Source organism: Kryptolebias marmoratus, linkage group LG15 (assembly GCF_001649575.2).
Source record: "Kryptolebias marmoratus isolate JLee-2015 linkage group LG15, ASM164957v2, whole genome shotgun sequence".
NCBI lineage: Eukaryota > Metazoa > Chordata > Actinopteri > Cyprinodontiformes > Rivulidae > Kryptolebias > Kryptolebias marmoratus.
The window spans coordinates 23,615,946-23,633,346 of record NC_051444.1 but is presented as its reverse complement, the minus strand read 5'-3'; the positions used below and the strand labels follow the sequence as shown (position 1 = coordinate 23,633,346).

General features: G+C 38.5%; 1 protein-coding gene across 2 annotated transcripts in view; it reads right to left on the bottom strand.

The window, feature by feature from the left end:
- LOC108234814 (A disintegrin and metalloproteinase with thrombospondin motifs 7) overlaps positions 1–17,401 on the bottom strand; it is a 127,674-nt gene that overhangs the window by 36,385 nt on the left and 73,888 nt on the right. Inside the window, exons 16-22 of one of the 2 annotated variants that reach the window (XM_017414302.3) lie at positions 15,884–16,025; positions 8,851–8,977; positions 7,493–7,706; positions 3,466–5,133; positions 3,077–3,229; positions 2,651–2,824; positions 227–373 (exon numbers count right to left, since the gene is read on the bottom strand). In XM_017414302.3, the coding sequence (XP_017269791.1) occupies positions 227–373; positions 2,651–2,824; positions 3,077–3,229; positions 3,466–5,133; positions 7,493–7,706; positions 8,851–8,977; positions 15,884–16,025 (2,625 nt within the window). The remainder of the gene's footprint in view (positions 1–226; positions 374–2,650; positions 2,825–3,076; positions 3,230–3,465; positions 5,134–7,492; positions 7,707–8,850; positions 8,978–15,883; positions 16,026–17,401) is intronic. The other variant, XM_017414303.3, reaches the window with a different exon arrangement.

Sequence of the window (17,401 nt, the reverse complement as noted above, 5' to 3'; positions counted from 1 at the left end):
GCTGTTCAGCATATCTTCAGCCACTTTCAGCAAAATCATTCAGCAAAAAAAGCATTCACACTGCATTTTCGCAGGAAATGCAACTTCTCTAGTTCAGAATGTAATTGAGATTCTTTTGTCCCTCTAGGAATAAAACCACATCCAGATTGCCTCTGAGATAGCAATTTCTTTATGAAATTTGTTTAAAAATACAATGAAATGTGGTTGATTGTTGTGTGCGATGTACCTGTCCCCAAGACCCAGTGAGCCACTGAGCACAGGACTGGCTGTTGCATGACTGAATGTTGCTGGGCTGAAGGTCTGCGTCGCATCGATCGTCCTCGGGACAGGTCACGATGCGCTGCTGCTCCCCCCCTCCACACACCTCGGAGCACTGACCAACACACAGCACGAAACATGAGAAATCTGTGATTGTCTCTCTATGGGTTCCCCCGATCAATTTTCATGACAGCTGTTTTGTTTTTCAGCTCTAACCTCCAAATTCATGCAGCACCGACTGATTTACCACCAAGTTTACTCAGAAGAAACTCTGGGAGGTTGTTAAAGAAAACAATTTATTGACTCGCAAAGAAAACGGTTTCTGTGACGTCTTTGTAACACCCCAAAGCAGTGACTCAACACTTACTTCAGCTAAACGATCCATCAGTTGTTGACAGTTCAGTCTTTGTTAGACACAAGCAGCGCTTCTTCTGAAATGCCAACTGTTCAAAACTTTGTGGCAAGCATTTTCCTCCGCAGATACCACAAACCCAAACCCATCTGTATAGAGTTTGTTTTCGAATGCTTCACAAACTGAGTGCATTAATAAACACACACACACACAGTATGTGTCTCTGTTGCCCACTGCTGCTCTAAAATGATGCTACCTTTTGTTTATTTTTTTTAACAGGAACAGGAAAACATGAGCATGAAGCATAACACCAGTGTTGGCCTCGCTCCAGTGGCTTCCTGTTGCTGGATGGATCAGTCTTATTTATAGGATGTTTGACATCATCATGCTTCATCTGAAACAATGAGGCTGAACGGACAGATTTTATCGGTGTGTTTCAAGATCTGAACACAAAAGAAAACATGATCACTCCTTTCCAGCTGCTACTACTATTTGTGGAATAACTGACCTACAGTATCTATACATGGAGAAACCTTGACTTTATTAATTGGAATGACTTCATACAATAAATAGAAAAAAAAACCCACTTTAAATGTTGTGAATGCTGATTTCAGCATTAACACTACCGTTTTCCTAATTACAGTTTATTTCCTGCACATTTTCTTTTGCAGTCAAGCTACTCCTGCATACTTTGTGCCGTTTTAATCAATCGTATATTAAAATGTTTGGCTAGATGAGGGATAATGGGCTGACTTTTAGTGTTAACATGTATTTCTTAAGCCATTTAACTTTATTTATTAAAAAGAAAATCCACATAAAAACCCATTGTAATCTCTCCACTTTTTAAAAACATTCTCTGAAATCTACTCTCTTTTTGTCGTCTTACGCTACTTTTAGCTTTAAGCTACTGTCTTCATAATTTTAGATTTAAGCTACAATTTTGCTAATTTTATATTTTAGCAGATGTTTTGCTACATTGACCTTTTCACTACTGTTTAGCTAATTTTATTGTTTAGCTAGAACTTTGCTGATTTTAGCTACAGTTTTACTAATTTTAGGGTTTTGCTAAATTTAGCTTCAGCTCTTCTTGTTCCAACTTCAACAATTTACTCTTCAACATATTTCAGCAGTCATTCAGCACTCAGCAATCCCATTACAGTCACACAAAATATTCAGTTTATCTAGATTTATTTTGCCGTATGCCTGTTTCTAATATATTTCTTTTCTCTCCGTTTTGCAAAAGTTTGTTTATAAACTGCCTCATAAATAAAACAGACATTGGCATGGACACTTTTCTTATGCCAAGCAAGTATTAAGTCTTAATGTAAAGAATTTCACTCTGAAACTAACACAAGAACTATTTTCAGATGTTTAAAGCCCATTATGTTTTTTAACTAAACACCAATTGATAAATATAGCAGCTATAAAATAAAGTGTCTATTCCTGTTGTCCACCACCCATGGTTTGCATTATCATAATGAAAAAAATTTGTGGCCATGCTTCAGATGTGAGTGCAGCCAATTTGACCAGATACAAACCCTAATGGACCTTACTGCAGTCTCTTCAGAGAGCAAATCAGCCCGGCAGCTGAAAAGGAGATGATTATGAGTGACACTTCAAAGACGGAGGCTTTCCATTCGTGATGCAGTGGTGTGTAATGTCAATAAAGTTTTAAAATATGCTGGTGTAATTAAACTGCCCGCCCTACTTTGTCACCCTCAGGTAGTACACACATAACAGGATTCTGATTCACCCAGTCACAGCATGTTATTCATAACTTGACGCAAATTTGTATTTAAAAATGTGTGACGTGGCTTTGTTACAATTTATCCCATCCATTTTGACTTCACATATAAAAATAAACATGTTAAAAATATGCTAAATGGACAAAAACATTAAAAACATTGTCTGCCTTCACCTTTTGGCAGTGGGTGATAACAGAATTTCTGTTACCCTGCAAATCAACATACATATTTATATTAGTGCTCAGAAACAAGAATTTATACATGCACCTCTAGTAAATCTGCATATTTCACTCACTTGACCCCAGGAGGAGGTGTACCAGTCAAGACATGGCTGAACATTGCAGGACTTCTGTGTTGGCGGCCTGGTGGACATCGCTCGGCAGTGGAAAGGTCGCAGAGGTCTTTCATCTCTCAGGTCGAAACACTGGACCTCACGAAATTCGACGCCGCCTTCGCAGTTCTTGGAGCACTGGGAAAAAGATGAACTATGACCTTTATGAGAACAGCAGGATGTACTGCTGCTTGCAGGCATCCACGAATCGGTTTGCTGTGCAGCGTCAAACAAGTTTCATCAATGAGGAATTTGAATACGAAGCAAACCGTCAAATATCAGTTCATCTGAATCACTATTAATCGCTTTCTTAAGAATACCACCCGGGGCTTTTCACACACTGTCCAGTCAAATAAAGCATATATACAGAAATATACCAAACAATCTTACCTTACTCCATTCCCCAACCTTCCACTTGGAGCAGGGGCGTAGGTAACACTGCCGGGCTGGTGCAGGCTTCTTGGTTGGATCACAGTCAGACTCTGAACCAGTACTGCAAGTCAACATCCTCCAGACAGCACCCAAACCACAACTGGTGGAGCACTGCCCACAAAGAAACACATTTTTAAAGGTGAGTGACATTTTACCTGCCTGTTACCTACACCTTGGTGGTTATCACCTCAACCTCAGATCAATGCATCTTCTTTACATCTTGTTCTGTTATGCACTAAGTTCAGCTCAAATTGTATGTTTTATATGACTTCTTTAATGAGTTGTAGGTGTTCTATTTGAAACAAAAAAAAAACAAACTAAAACAGATGTGTAATTCAAAAACTTACGGTGCTCCAGTTACTGGCGATCCAGAAGGCAGCTCCGCTGACTTGTGTGGAGGCAGAGGTTTGGACTGAATTTGGCCAAAAGCTTGGCGCGTGAGTTGGGGGAACTGGAGCAGCAGATGTTGGAGATTTTGTATGCTTTGCCAGTGCTGAGCTGAGTTTAGGAGTAGCTGATGTAACTTTTGAAGGGTCAGGTTGACTGCTAATACTGCTCCCCATCCGTGGGGGAATGAATTTTTCATCATAGTCAAAATCAATTAAATGAAAGAGTGGAGGTTGGGATGTGGGGTCTGTTCCAGTTGTCTCAGGGAACACAGGATATGTAAAATCCATTGTAGCTGTCTGTAAATCTGCTGGAGGAATCTTTGTAGCTCCCTGAAGGTTTGTATCGGGTCTGATTTCTGTTCCAGTTACAGACAAGGAGCCATCAGACGTGTCTCTGTTACCTGAGATAAGAAGGAAGGGAGTGGGAGGAGGAGAGGATTCCTCAGAGGAAGGAGGTGATGTGCTGAGGTCAATGCTGGTATACCAGAATTTACGATCACTGGTGGGAAAATTATTCAGATTCAAGTCCTGTTCCTCCACTGTGAAAGCACCTGGTAAATATGCAGACAGACTGGTTGTTTGAGGTATTTCGGAATCGTCAAGTTCAGTCCTAACCTGAGTTGCAGTTGCTGGAAAGGGAGAGGCTAAAGGTTCTGATATCTCCACGTCTTCTTGTTCTGCAGAGATAAAATCATTAACTGCCTCCAGAGAGCTCCCTGTTGTAGCAACGTCAGTGGTTTGATGACTGGGAGTGGGAGCACCATGTGTTAAAGTTGCAGTGAGACCCTCAGAGTGATTATCCTCCTCCCCAGATTGCCCCCATGTTTCATCCAGTGCTGGTTGCTTTGTAGTGAAAAGCAGACTGGGCATTGTGCTTGGGTTTTCAAGCCACCATGGACTTCGATCTTTTACTGGTTGTGAATGCTGAGTTGTAGACTTTGGTGACGACCGAGTGGGAAATACAGGAAGAAGGTGATCCTCCGACAAAACGTCATCCAGATTTTCATCATTTACTTCCTCGGAACGGTTTTCTCTGTTGTCTGTTTTAGTGCTCTGGGGCTCTTCAGTTGTCAAAGTGTCGACTTTTAAAACTGCAGGATCTGCTGTGGGAGAGCTTGTATGAGCGTTTTCTTCCACACTGTGGGTTGGTTTGGCTTCCTGTGGAGAACCGAATCCATGGCTGCCTTCTGAATTCTCTTCATCATTCTCAAAGTCATTAGATAAATCTTCGTGAAAGTTGATAAAGTTATAATCATAGTAAAAATCATCAACAGGAACACTATTTTTTTGAGGATGTTCATTATTTTCGATGTTATTGTGGTAGTGAAAGTCTCCCTCGGCAATGTAATTTTGTTCATTATGAGTTCTTGGTTGGCTTCTGGTGGTGCTGTATTTGGAAGGAGGTTTGGCTTCAGGAATTGGGTTAATTTCATTGAGCACATCACTGCTGGACCATCCACTCCCGGACCATTCGATGCCTCCAAAATTATCAACAATCTGAGTACAAACCTGAACGTGGCAGGCTGTGACAGCTAAAGGTTTATTTTGAGGGTCACAATCAACACCTGTGTTTCTGGAGCAGGTAACATTACGATGGCGAAGTCCAGTTCCACAGGTCTGTGAACACTGCAGGCGAGAACAGACAGCAGGCGTAGGATTAGGCCTCTTTACATACAGAGGGATAGTAAGAGGCAAACTTTGACAACACATAGGCTTGTCAAATCATAATGGATATGTGAAAATCCAACAGCATCAAATAATTTTTACACAGACCTGCCTTTTACAACTAAATGTGTGTTTACAGACATAAGAATAAAAAACTAAAAAATAAAACAACTTTCTATGAACAGTAGTTGAATTTTTAATTTGGCACCAATTCCTGCTGACAAGATCACTCTTTACACCAAGGCCAACAAATGCAGCATCCTGAAACAAACATTATGTGTAAGCTGAAATAAAGAGCAAGGAAAATATCAAACCCGAAGCTACAAGACAGATGAAACAGTCCGACGGCTCTGTGCATCCATTTTTACTCAATAGCAAGGTGCTTCTGGAGGCGATTGGGTTTCGTTTATTTATGTTTTCATGTAAGCTACTAATGAAAGAAATAACGAGTGTCACACTTTTACATTTCTGTCAAAGAGGGCATCCAATCCCTATGCTGGGATGAACTCACCTGCCTTCAAGATGGCGAAATGACAAAAAGTTTTAGTTTGTACGAAAACGAGATGCTGAACTCTGATGAGGGAAGAACAGCTTTTCTATTGGTGCAAGAAGGGAGGCTGCCCATGACAAAAAAAAAAGATAGAACCACTGAAGTGAAGGACAATAAAAAAGAAAAAGCTTTGCAAAAATAAATCATCTGCCAAACTGAACTTCCTATTCAAGTTTCATTTAGTAGTCAAGTGCAGTAATTAATGCTTCACTCGAGTCCGTTTTTAATGATTCTTTAAATGTTCTCATCTATATTCCTATGTTCTAGAGAAGAAAATAAAGTACTCCTTTACTAGTTGAGATTTATTTAAATATTAAGAGTTTTGGATTAAAACCATACGAACTTTAAGAAACCATAGAGTCTGTCATTGATTAAAGCTGGGATAAACACAGCTGAGGCAATCGATTATTTAAAAATACTTTATCATTTGTACTTTATGTATTTTGTAGAAAAATGAAAACAGAAGAGTTAAAGTAGGTGAGAAGAAAGATCAATTTCTTATTGATTTTAATATAATCAGACACATCAGCCTGTGTTTACTGTTAGAAAATATGCTGTTTGTTATTTTGCCTTCTTCACTTTAAATTGGATCAGGAGGCCACATTCATCTTTTATTCACAGTCTACATTTACAATTGTAAGTAAACACCTAGAATTCCTTGGAGGGATGTATAAAGTTAATCAATTTTAGATGTGCATCCAAGGATTTTCTTTTCTAGGAGTTTCATTCAAATCCATTCAGTGGTTAATGAGATAATTTGCTTACAGGAACTGCAAAGAGTTGTTACTCTGTGAGGGTGTAAATAACATGGTGTTTGGAAAGTAACATTTCCTGCACCAAAAACTTATCAAAGCATGGTAACTTTCATTTTTTTTTTCTAACAGAAGCCACAACTCGGATAATAAAGTTGGTTGTCCACTAATTTCAGGGTTAGCTGTCTAATTTCTGGCCCCTCCACATGATTAGGACTCCTTGAGAAAGATGTCACTAATAGCAGGAGAGCACTTTGACACCATTATTAGTGTGTGAATGGATAACACTGCTCCATGCTGAACTATTATAAAAAGGGTAAAGAGCTGCTGTGCAGACTTTTTACAATCAAACTCAACAGGATGGCCTACATATCTAAATGAGCACAAATTAGCTCATTTTCGACAATTTGCTTTGCAAGTAGCAACAAAAATGTGGGACAAATCAAAATTTGGTGACACAATGAAGCTGCAGGAAGTTGAGGCTGGCTGAGGGATAAATGTGTGTTAGAGCGGTCGTGTTGATATTTTAGGCTTTCAAAAAATAATTGTGTAATTCCAGACTGACTGCTGTTTTCTGAGAGAAAACAAACAACTCTGATTGAAGCAGCGAAGAACAATAGACGCTGGGAGAAAAATCAGGTTTCCTGTTTTATGTGTACAAGAGTAAAAACCCCTTTTTCCTCCATATTTTGATGAGGCATCTAAAAGGTTTTTGTTTTTTGAAACTGTTGAAACTACAAGCAGAAAATCTAAAGTTACGTGTTGCCTATAAGCACTCAGTAATACTACAAATGATCAATAGCAGCAAATCTGGTGTGTACCAGAAATGAACATTACATTTTTCTTCCTGTTTGGAAAGCCTAAGATGTGAAAACATGCAATGCAGACAAACTAGAAGGCAGACATTACTTTTCGCCATATGCTAAAGTAACTGCAAATATGTTTAGATACACGTGATATAATTCCCCCTGCCCCATCCCCTTTTTAGGCACCAGAATTACAAACATTCAAAACTGACCTTTGACCAGCTGCCAGTGACCCAATCTGCCGGGCAGGGTGTGTGTGTGTTGCAGGCAGATACCGACTCGGGTTTGGGAAGATGCTCACAGTCGCTGGGATCCAGAGCTTTCTGCTCGTCTGCACGCACAGCTTGGACGCAGAGAACCATCCTTTTAGCCAAGCCCAAGCTTCCACAGCTTGCTGAGCATTTATGCCAATATCCAACCCACCATCTGCACAAAGAGACACAAAAGATGCAAAGATTTCCAATTTATTTGTACCCCTGAGATGAATATGACAGCATGTCACTGCATGCTGTGAAAATGCAGCCTTGTCAATATGGCTGCGTTATAAAAAGTTTTGTGAGTGAGATTTGTATTGCTCTCTGCACAGAATGACCAGAATTTGTCTTGGGTGGGAGAATAAGAGAAAAACTGGTCAATAGGGACATGTCACATTTTGCTTCAGTGAAAGGTCTCTCTTCTCACATGCAAGGCACACATTCTTTAATTAGACCAAAGGACTAAAAAGAGGGAAAAAGAACAAAGACACAAATGTAATGGCACGGAAAATATATTTTTTTTCTCCATTCAATAATATAGGGTATTTTAGTGTTGAATTCTTTTCAAAAACATACAAAACTTAAAAAGGTTTATGGTGGAGAAATTCAGTTCACGGGCAACAGCTCTGGTGGACATTCCTGCTGTCAGCATGCCAATTGCACGCTCCCTCAAAACTTGCGACATCTGTGGCATTGTGCTGTGTGACAAAACTGCACATTTTACAGTGGCTTTTTATTGTGGCCAGCCTAAGGCACACCTGTGTAATAATCCTGCTGTCTAATCAGCATCTTGATATGCCACACCTGTGAGGTGGATGGATTATCTCAGTGCTCACTAACACAGATTTACACAAATTTGTGAAAAATTATTGGAGAGAAAAAGGCTTTTTGTGTACATAGAAAAAGTCTTAGATCTTTGAGTTTAGCTCATGAAAAATGGGAGCAAATACAAAAGTGCTGTGTTTATATTTTTGGTTCAGTATAAAATAATTAAAATCTAACCTCAAATGTACAAACTACACATTGGATTCCATCACGTCAATATTTACCATACAAATGATATAACTGATTCTGCTATGAGGATGAAATGATTAAAAGAACATATTCTCATTTTAGAAGTAAAAAAAGAGGAAATAAAGGGTGTAAGTTTTCTTATTAAAGCCACTGTAACGCAGTTGTTACACCATTCAAGGTTTGGTAATTTGCTTCCATTCAGACTAAAAACCACAAGAATTTGTCTTTGCGGGAGTTGAAAACCACAAAATCCTCTGAGTTTGTGTCTGTGAACCCTGCTGGTGTCACGAAGGCAGACTCACGTGGCGGGACACGGTTCCTTGTTACAGCTGGTGTAGTTGTCATCCGGTCGAGTGGAAGGGTCACACAAATGCTCCTCAGCTAAACCAGTCATCTTTTCAACACAGTAAACAAGCTGCCTCTGAACACCTGGAATACAAATGTGAAAATAAAAAGGGTCACGACCACTAATAAGATACTGATGTGAAATAATAATTAAACACTTATAATTGTTTCTTTATGCTGTAAACTACAAGATGCTACCTTTTGGCTTTTCTGTGCAAAAAAGAAACTTAAATCTTACATTTTAAAGATTCTAAACTTGTTAAAACACAATTCATGGTCAACTGAAGGCCCGTTTTGCTAATTGAATTAGTTTAATTTAATACTAAGTATAGTCACATCTTGCTACATCACAAATGTAATTTATAACATGTTCTATTTGCCTCAGAAGTTGGGATCATAAGAGTTTGTTCATTCTTATGCTTAGTGAACTTTTGTAGCATTACAGGCTGAATTTGCAAAATTTTCGGTTTCATAAATTCTTATCAGACTTTATTGCACCATGTCTGCAAGTCTTGTATGTGTGACTGTTAGACTATTATTAAACAGTTCATTACTACAACTGTCAAAATTTGGCTTTAGAAACTCAAAAGGTAACCCTCTACTAAATGGTGTTGCCATATAGCAGTGTACACTTTTTCTTTTAACAAATCCTAATATTTAAAAACAATTTAAACACCGACTGGCTTTTACATTGAAGGAGAGGCTCAGTGTTAACCAATTAGATGCTTGAAATGTATCACATGACATTTGAACCCAAGAAACCCTGACTCTTTCCCACACTGACTGTGATGATGAGTTGGGTGGAAGAGCTCCTCAACATGCAAAGATTTCTCCCAATTTTTCTTGCATTTGCATAATTTTAAGAAATACGACAATATAAAAGTTATGAGCTATTTGCACCATGTGTTTTAATTCTGTCTTTTTGTGACTTTTTATTCAGTAAGCTGGTATGTTGCCAAACAGCAACATCGTGCAGTTATGGAAAGTCAGACAGTAGAGTCAGTGTTTAGTGTTACTAATTTTTCAATGTCTTTACATAAAATAGACACACGAGTAGATAAATGGATGTATAGAAGGCCAAATATCCGCCCATCCATTATCTGCTGCTTCTTCCTAATTAAAGTTGCTGGAGCTTATCCCAGCGTGCTATAAGCAAAAACAAGTCCATCACAAAGCCACAAGGAGACAAGACAAAACCACACACGCTCAAACTCACTCCTAGAGACAATTTAGAGTTTCCAATCAGGCTGAACATGAATGGTTTAGGACTGTAAGGAGGAAGCCGGAGTACTCAGACAAACACAGGGAAAACAGGCAAACTCCACACAGAAAGACCCCGGACTCAAACTGAGGACCTTCTTGCTGTGAGGCAACAGGGCTGACCGCTAAACAATGTCATATGATAATACACCCAAAATACACCCCCAAAAATATTAGATTATTTTTTAATATGTCAATTTAAGTTCATTTTAAGTAAAACAAAAAACACTATTTTTTACTATATTGGAATAAAAATGTGTTAATTCTTACAAACAAATATTGTTCCAATCGTAGGAGCCAATAATCAATTTCCTGAACCAGTTGATTAACTACTAATCAATGTGTCCTTAAACAAATGTCATATGTTTTTAAACAAATAGGTAAAAAAAAGGAACTTTTGATTTGTTTAGTTCTTTCTGCGCCACAGAAAAATATCTGTGTGATGAAACTTTTAGCTCAATTTGAGCCTTTGCTTTGAGAAGAAAAAAAATATATCAATGAAGCGTTCTGGTATGACTCAAAGATTAAAAACCTAAAAAACACACATAATGACTAAGCAGTAAAGCTGTTCTAAATGTAAATTTCATGAAAGACAAATCTATTCAGGCCCAGTATTTTAAAATGTTGAAGCCATTTCATTTTAGAAACCTTTTCTGGAAGACCAATCAGTAAATATAACTCAGTTTTCTTTTACCCTTTTTTTTCTGAGCACAGAAAGAAGCTGATAAGTTTCATGTAATCATCACCAAAAGGCAAAATGTGTCAATAATGTTTTTGCCTGTCTGTGTGTACATGTTAGTGTGTCTGTCTGTTAGCAAAATATCTCATGAACCACTGAAAAAACGTTAAGGGCATTTATCATTGGAGGTTTATCTACACCTTATGATTAAGTTTTGGAGTCAATCCAGTTTCAAAATGGTTGCCACAGCTAATTGATCTTAGCCTACACAAAAATATCTCTAACGCAGTCAGTTGTACAGACATTGAGCTACAATCTGATGTGGTAGTAGCTGAGAGGGATTCAAAACACTGAGCGCGAGTTCGTACAGAATGTTACTTTCCAGGTTAGACCAAATCAGCTATAACTTCCATCATTTTCACACATAAGACATTAGTTTAAAGTATTTCCTGTGTGATGGTGCTTGAACAGGAGCATGCTGATCGCACATCTCTGACAAGGTGAGACACAGTAGTCTCCAAAATAAGGCTGCTTTGGCCAGAAACACCTTTCAGTAACTACCAAAGTTAAAAGTGCCTCTTGGAAATTTCAAACAACATTACACGCAGCAGTACATCTAAGTACTTTCCTCCTCAGGCTGTGACAGGTTTATCTCTTCCCTCCCCACTGCTCCATTACTGCTCTCACACTCCTGAGAGGTCTTTCATTCTGCTGAGGCAGGTAACAACTACCTGCTCCGCTGCTGCTCAGGGCCACAGTGCACGTCCGACGGCTAATTTACAGCCTCACAGATGGGCAACATTACTATGCCGGATCGAAAGTCAGATAAATACTCCAACCTGGAGTGTTGCAATAAACAGAAAAATTGCACAAAAACACTCAGGGAGGGTATTGGCTGAATTTACAAAACAAATGGGACTTGTCCTGTGTTAGTCATTTTGATCTAATGCACTGTGATTGTGGGTAAAATGGGAACACTCGGAGGCAGTTTGTCCATAATAACAAAAATAATCTCTTCACACGTAAGAACCAGCCATTTTCTGAACAGCACTGGTGAAAACAACTATTATAACCATAAATGTGCGCTTTGACAGCACATTTTCTGATTGGTCAAACTTAAGCACCCATATATTTGACAAAACTGACTTCACAAAAGTCAAATTGCCATAAATATATTTCTGCAGGCTCTTCTGGCAGTGCTGCTTCCCCTAATGCACCATTTTCACAAATAAAATTACTGCTACTAAGTCCGTTGCTACTTTTGACCTTTGCTGAAATACACTTTACTTTCACAATTCTGTGACATAGTCGGACTGCACAGCAGAAAAAAAAAACAACGTCCATCTTTTGTAAGTGGGAGCAGCTAAAGAGTGGACCATTAAAGACATAGTGGTACATTGCGTAACTCTTTTGAAACAAGGAAAGATGGAGAAATCAAACCATGGGAATTGGAAAACTGAACTTTCTGAAAAAATGTGCTTTGTGCTTTTGCCCTGAACTGATCATGCAAATAGTTTCATTAATTTAATTTCAGACAAAGCACAACATAAGTCGCTGCACAACAAAAATGTTATAAAATCCTGATGAGATAAGGGAACATTAGGAGGGACAGTAGGCTACAGTAAGTGGTTGTTTCATCAACTTTAACTAAAGAGTAAAAAGCTGATGAAATAAACACATGTAATTACAACTAGTGGTATGTTGAGGTTACATTTTACGTAGCACCAAAAGAGGAATAAAAATCCTGACACCTACTCTGAGGGGACACTGATCTGAAACATGGTAATGAGCTGGTGGTATTCGGGGCGATCTTTACATTTGTTTCTGTGTGACAGATTAAAGAGAATTCCCCAGGCTGGTGAGGGGGGGACACGGGGCAAATACTGATTAAATAAAAAACAGTCCTATTTATACAAAAAGCCAATGGGGTGAATGGATCAAAGTCAAAACGAAGGACTCCTTTACAGTTTGTGCAGCCTCTTCCCTTTAAAAAGCACCGGCTCAATCAAATTGGCTGAACACCCATGAAGCTGGACGTGGTCCTTGGAAATATATTGAAAGCACATTGACAAGTTATTTTTGTTCGACCGAGCACTACTTTCAAAACGTCTTTGGACATAATTTTTAGGGTGTTATATTTCTCTGTTTGACTGAAAGTTTTCATTGATTTCCTCTCGTTCTCACTGTATAAAACCAAAAGGTCACCCGCTTTTTTTCGTAGATCAGAGAGAACTAAACCCCACACCAAAAAACTCCTGGAGGGTCTTAACTTGTTAAATGAAAAAGCCATTTACAGACTTGCTATGGGTACCAAAAGAATAAAGCACTTTTTTAGGCAATCAATATTTTACCTTGTATATTTATTTTATTAAGTGCAGAAATTTATGAGAGCATACAAAGCCTGACTTAAAAAAAGGGAAACCGTGAGAAACATTTTTTCACTGAGCCTACAAACATGTGCACATGGGGGTCTGAAGCTTATAATAAGACTTTACCTGACAAACACATTTGTTGGTTCAATAAATTAGTTTATAATTAAATAAGACTGTTGATTGCCTGCAGCAGAAAGGCAGATTTGAATGAATTTTATTAAAACTCTCTGATAGACTCATTGGATTTACATCTAAAACTGATTAACTTTAGGAGTCAAATCAAGATGACCGACACAGCTAACTGACCTGAGGACACACAAAAATGACTATACCTCGGTCTTATTGACACATATACTGAGCTAAAATTTGGTGTGGCAGTAGCTGAGAATAATTCACAGCACATTCTGTAAGGTGCTAACATATCTTGCAAAATCTTGCAATACCACATAAGATTTTGAAAAATGTAATTTACAAGGTTTGACCAAAACACATACGATGCTTTCTCAGCACAAGATGGTCTCAGTTTCTAAGTCTGACTTGAAAGGCGGTGGACGATATACATTCCTTCGAGGAATGCTCGGCTTTTATTTCTTTTATTTTTTATCAACTACAATTTTTTGCAAAAAAATTCCACTTTTCTCATTATCTTACTAAAGATATCCAATCATTTGATGACAAAACTGATTAGAATAAACAAAAAAAAAACATACATAACTACATTCAAACACTTTATAAAAATGAAAAAGTATATGAAATTACAATGATGATAGTAAAAGATAGGAAAAACTTTCATGTAGGCTTCAAAGCCCTTAAAAGAGAGTGTTTCACAGATTTGTATGTGTGACTGCAAAACCTCGACCCCCCCCTGTGAATTTCTATCTAAACCTCCAAACACCCAAAGGCCAACGGTAAAACTTAGCTTCCTAGCAGCACAAACAATATTTACACACATCTCCACCCCACAGGAAAAATAGACAATTAACATACAATCAGGATCTCTGGAATGAGTAATAATGGAGGAGCTTTAGTCAGAAAGTGATTGCAAAAGTGACTAAGTGGCATCTCCGTTCAGATTAGCAGTAAATAGGATGAATATTGTGGACGACGATCCAAGTTTGGTGATGGTCATGGTTGTGCATTAGAGAAAACAGAAGAGCAATTCCTATTTAGAAGACTGAGAACGTCAGAGTAGGACATGATCAGATTAATAGATGGATACGAAAGCGTGTTTATATTACATTAACTCCACATTACTAAAGGTGGATGCGCATTTAAGGGGTCAGGGGAGGCAAAGGCTCCCGGTCTGGTTTGCGGGGAAATTTATCCTGTAAGATGAGTAATACATTACAATTTCAACAAGTGGGCGAGAGCATGTGTTGTGCACGCTGAGCCAACAGCACAGAGAGAGAGAAAAGAGAGACGACTCTCCACCATCATCAGGAAATCATAAAAAAAAAAAAAGGAAAATGTATTTCAGGGGGAATTAATTTTCCATCCCTCCATTAGACTGTCACAAAACCAATTCAGAAGTGCTTTGAAGCTGATGGCAGCCCAAACATTCTTTTTAAATGTATTATTTTTATATATTTTGGAATTGTGCCATATCTGTAAAACAGCAACATACAGTATCATGTATTTTTACCTGACCATGTATGTGTGATAGTTGTGAGACCAAGCTTCAAATCTTGTGCTGCATTAGTTGCCTGGTTTTAAAGTTTCAATCTTATTTTGATTGGACTCCCATTTTATTGCACATCATCTACCACCTACAGTGATTATATCCATATTATAGCTACAGTTTTCAGTTGACAGAATGTAATGGGTCACAGGTGTAGCCACGCCCCGATTATTAGGCCTCCATAAAAGGAAGGCTGCTAGGTTTGTTGTGTGTTTTTCCTGTGAGTGATCAGGTGTTGGGCCCACATGCTCTCTGCTTGACAACTGTGGGTCACAATTTTAATATATTACTGAGCATCTGAGCGTGGGGTCTTCGACGCTGCAGAATGACTACCTGAGCTGAATGGTTTTTTTTTTGTAATTCTATTTGCTGCGACCTGCTGTCCTTAGAATATTGATTTTCCTTTTGTTAGTCCGCCCAGTTTCTCTGGGATTGTTTGTTTAATATATGTGAGGGCGGCCTAACTATTTATTTTCATATTTGTATGTTTTGTTTTGTTTTTTGTACTTCCAGGTCACTTCCCTGACAGAATATTCCATGTCGCTGTCCTAATGCTTGAGACCCGATCCTGATGCAGTGTTATTTTGAGATTGAAGATGCATGTAGCTATTTCGCAGTGAGTCGGGTGCACTAATTAAGTTTGCTGTGACATGTGGAGTGTTTTATGCGGGTTTGCCCGCCTGAGGAGTGTTTTGTTTACATCGGGTTTACAGGAATAACAGCGACAGGAATAAGTTTTATGGGAATCCCATCTTATTTGTAATAACAAATATTGTTCATCGACTTTATTGGTTCTGACTATTACTTTTACACCTTCGGGTTGTAACAAAAAAAAAATGGAGTCAGTATCCTTCAGTAAGATCAAATAAGGAAAAGATCAGCTGAGGACAGACTAAATGCAGCACAACTCTTTCTGAATCAGTTTCTGAGAGTGAAATACGCAGACAAACTGGAAGAGAGATAAACAAGTCAATCATCTCAAGCAAAGCAACATCTCTCACCTGTTCCACAGGTAACACTACATTCAGTCCACAATCCATATTTCCAGAAGTGAACAGGGGTTGGGATGTTGTTTTCATCCGAGTCATTTCGTCGGATCGTGTACTCATACCGCACTCCTGGATTGGGCTCCTGAAAGAGAAGCTGTTACACACAAAAAGAATTTACCAAATTGTTAGATTATGTTGCCGTCACATCTATAAAACCATAAAAACTGTATAAACGTGTCTCATTTTGATTGAGACAGCAGAAAACAGGTAGTTCAAAGCCTAGCACTTCTTAAAAGGGTTGAATATCGCCTTATAATGTTTTAAACACATTTTAAACTAAGATCATCGAATGTTGTGAATTATCAGGGTTATAGCTGAAAGTAATGCTTGCACAATATTGTGACATCTCACAATCATAGTATTTGCTGTGGATGACTCTGCTCCTACCACGACAAGTTTTAGCTTAATATCTGTAAAACCGGCTGAATTGTAGCCATTCATGTGTTTTCTAGGGTTAGTAGACTGTGGTAGCCATCTTAAATTTGGTTGGCTCCAAAAGTTAATGAAGTGTAGCTTTGCATACAGTGATTACTTCCTGAAGGTTCACACGCAGACAAAAACATTACTGCCTGCTTTTTGGCAGCAGGCAATAAGAACAGAGGAGAATGGGATCCTCATAGTAAAACTCAACACATACTCCGAACCCGGTAAGCATATATTTTACTGTGATATGAGCCGGATAAACAAGGGAAATGCATACACCTAGTACAAAAAAACAACATTTACGTCTGCCACTGGAGGATATTAATGCAGAGGTGAAAAGGTATCTACTGACGTAACAAAGTACAGAACTGTTTTCCTCCCGTTTTTGCCAGAACAAGCACTGACATTTTATTTCTCTCTCCCCGGTTTATGCCTACACAGTGTAGCTGTCATTTTAACGTCAGAAAAGCTGATCGTTGTGACATCTTAGCCTTGCAGAACAAATGCTGTCTTGGGATTTTGGTTTGACATGTTATCGGATAATAATACACCTGAGAACTTCTTCAGCAGGAAGAACTTGTCGGCTTCAAAACTCAAACTAAACAAAGATTTTGTCAGGTAGTCTTTGCTGAACTTTCAGATAATGTCAACGAAGCCCTCGGATCTTTAACTTCAGCTTGTTTGCAGTCATTGTTCGGTAAAAGACGAGGAACTCCTGAAATCCTATCCCTACATCATCGCTCAACTTCTCATTATGAAATTGTACTTGACATAAAGAGTGGAGGTGAAGCTGAGGTCCAGAGAAGAATAAGCACAAACCTTTAGATAGAACTGCTTGTAGAAAAATCAAGAAAGACCAATTAAAATGTCTACATGGCAGCAGAGGGGTTTAGGAGGAGCTTTGGGAAAATTAAGCTGAGTTTGAAGTGATGGTAAACTCTTCCAACCGCACAAATATGACCTTCAAGTGAGAGTAACCATTAAAAATCAAATCTTCCTGCATCTTTGCTACAATATTAAGTATCAAATGTGATAATAGTGTAAGAA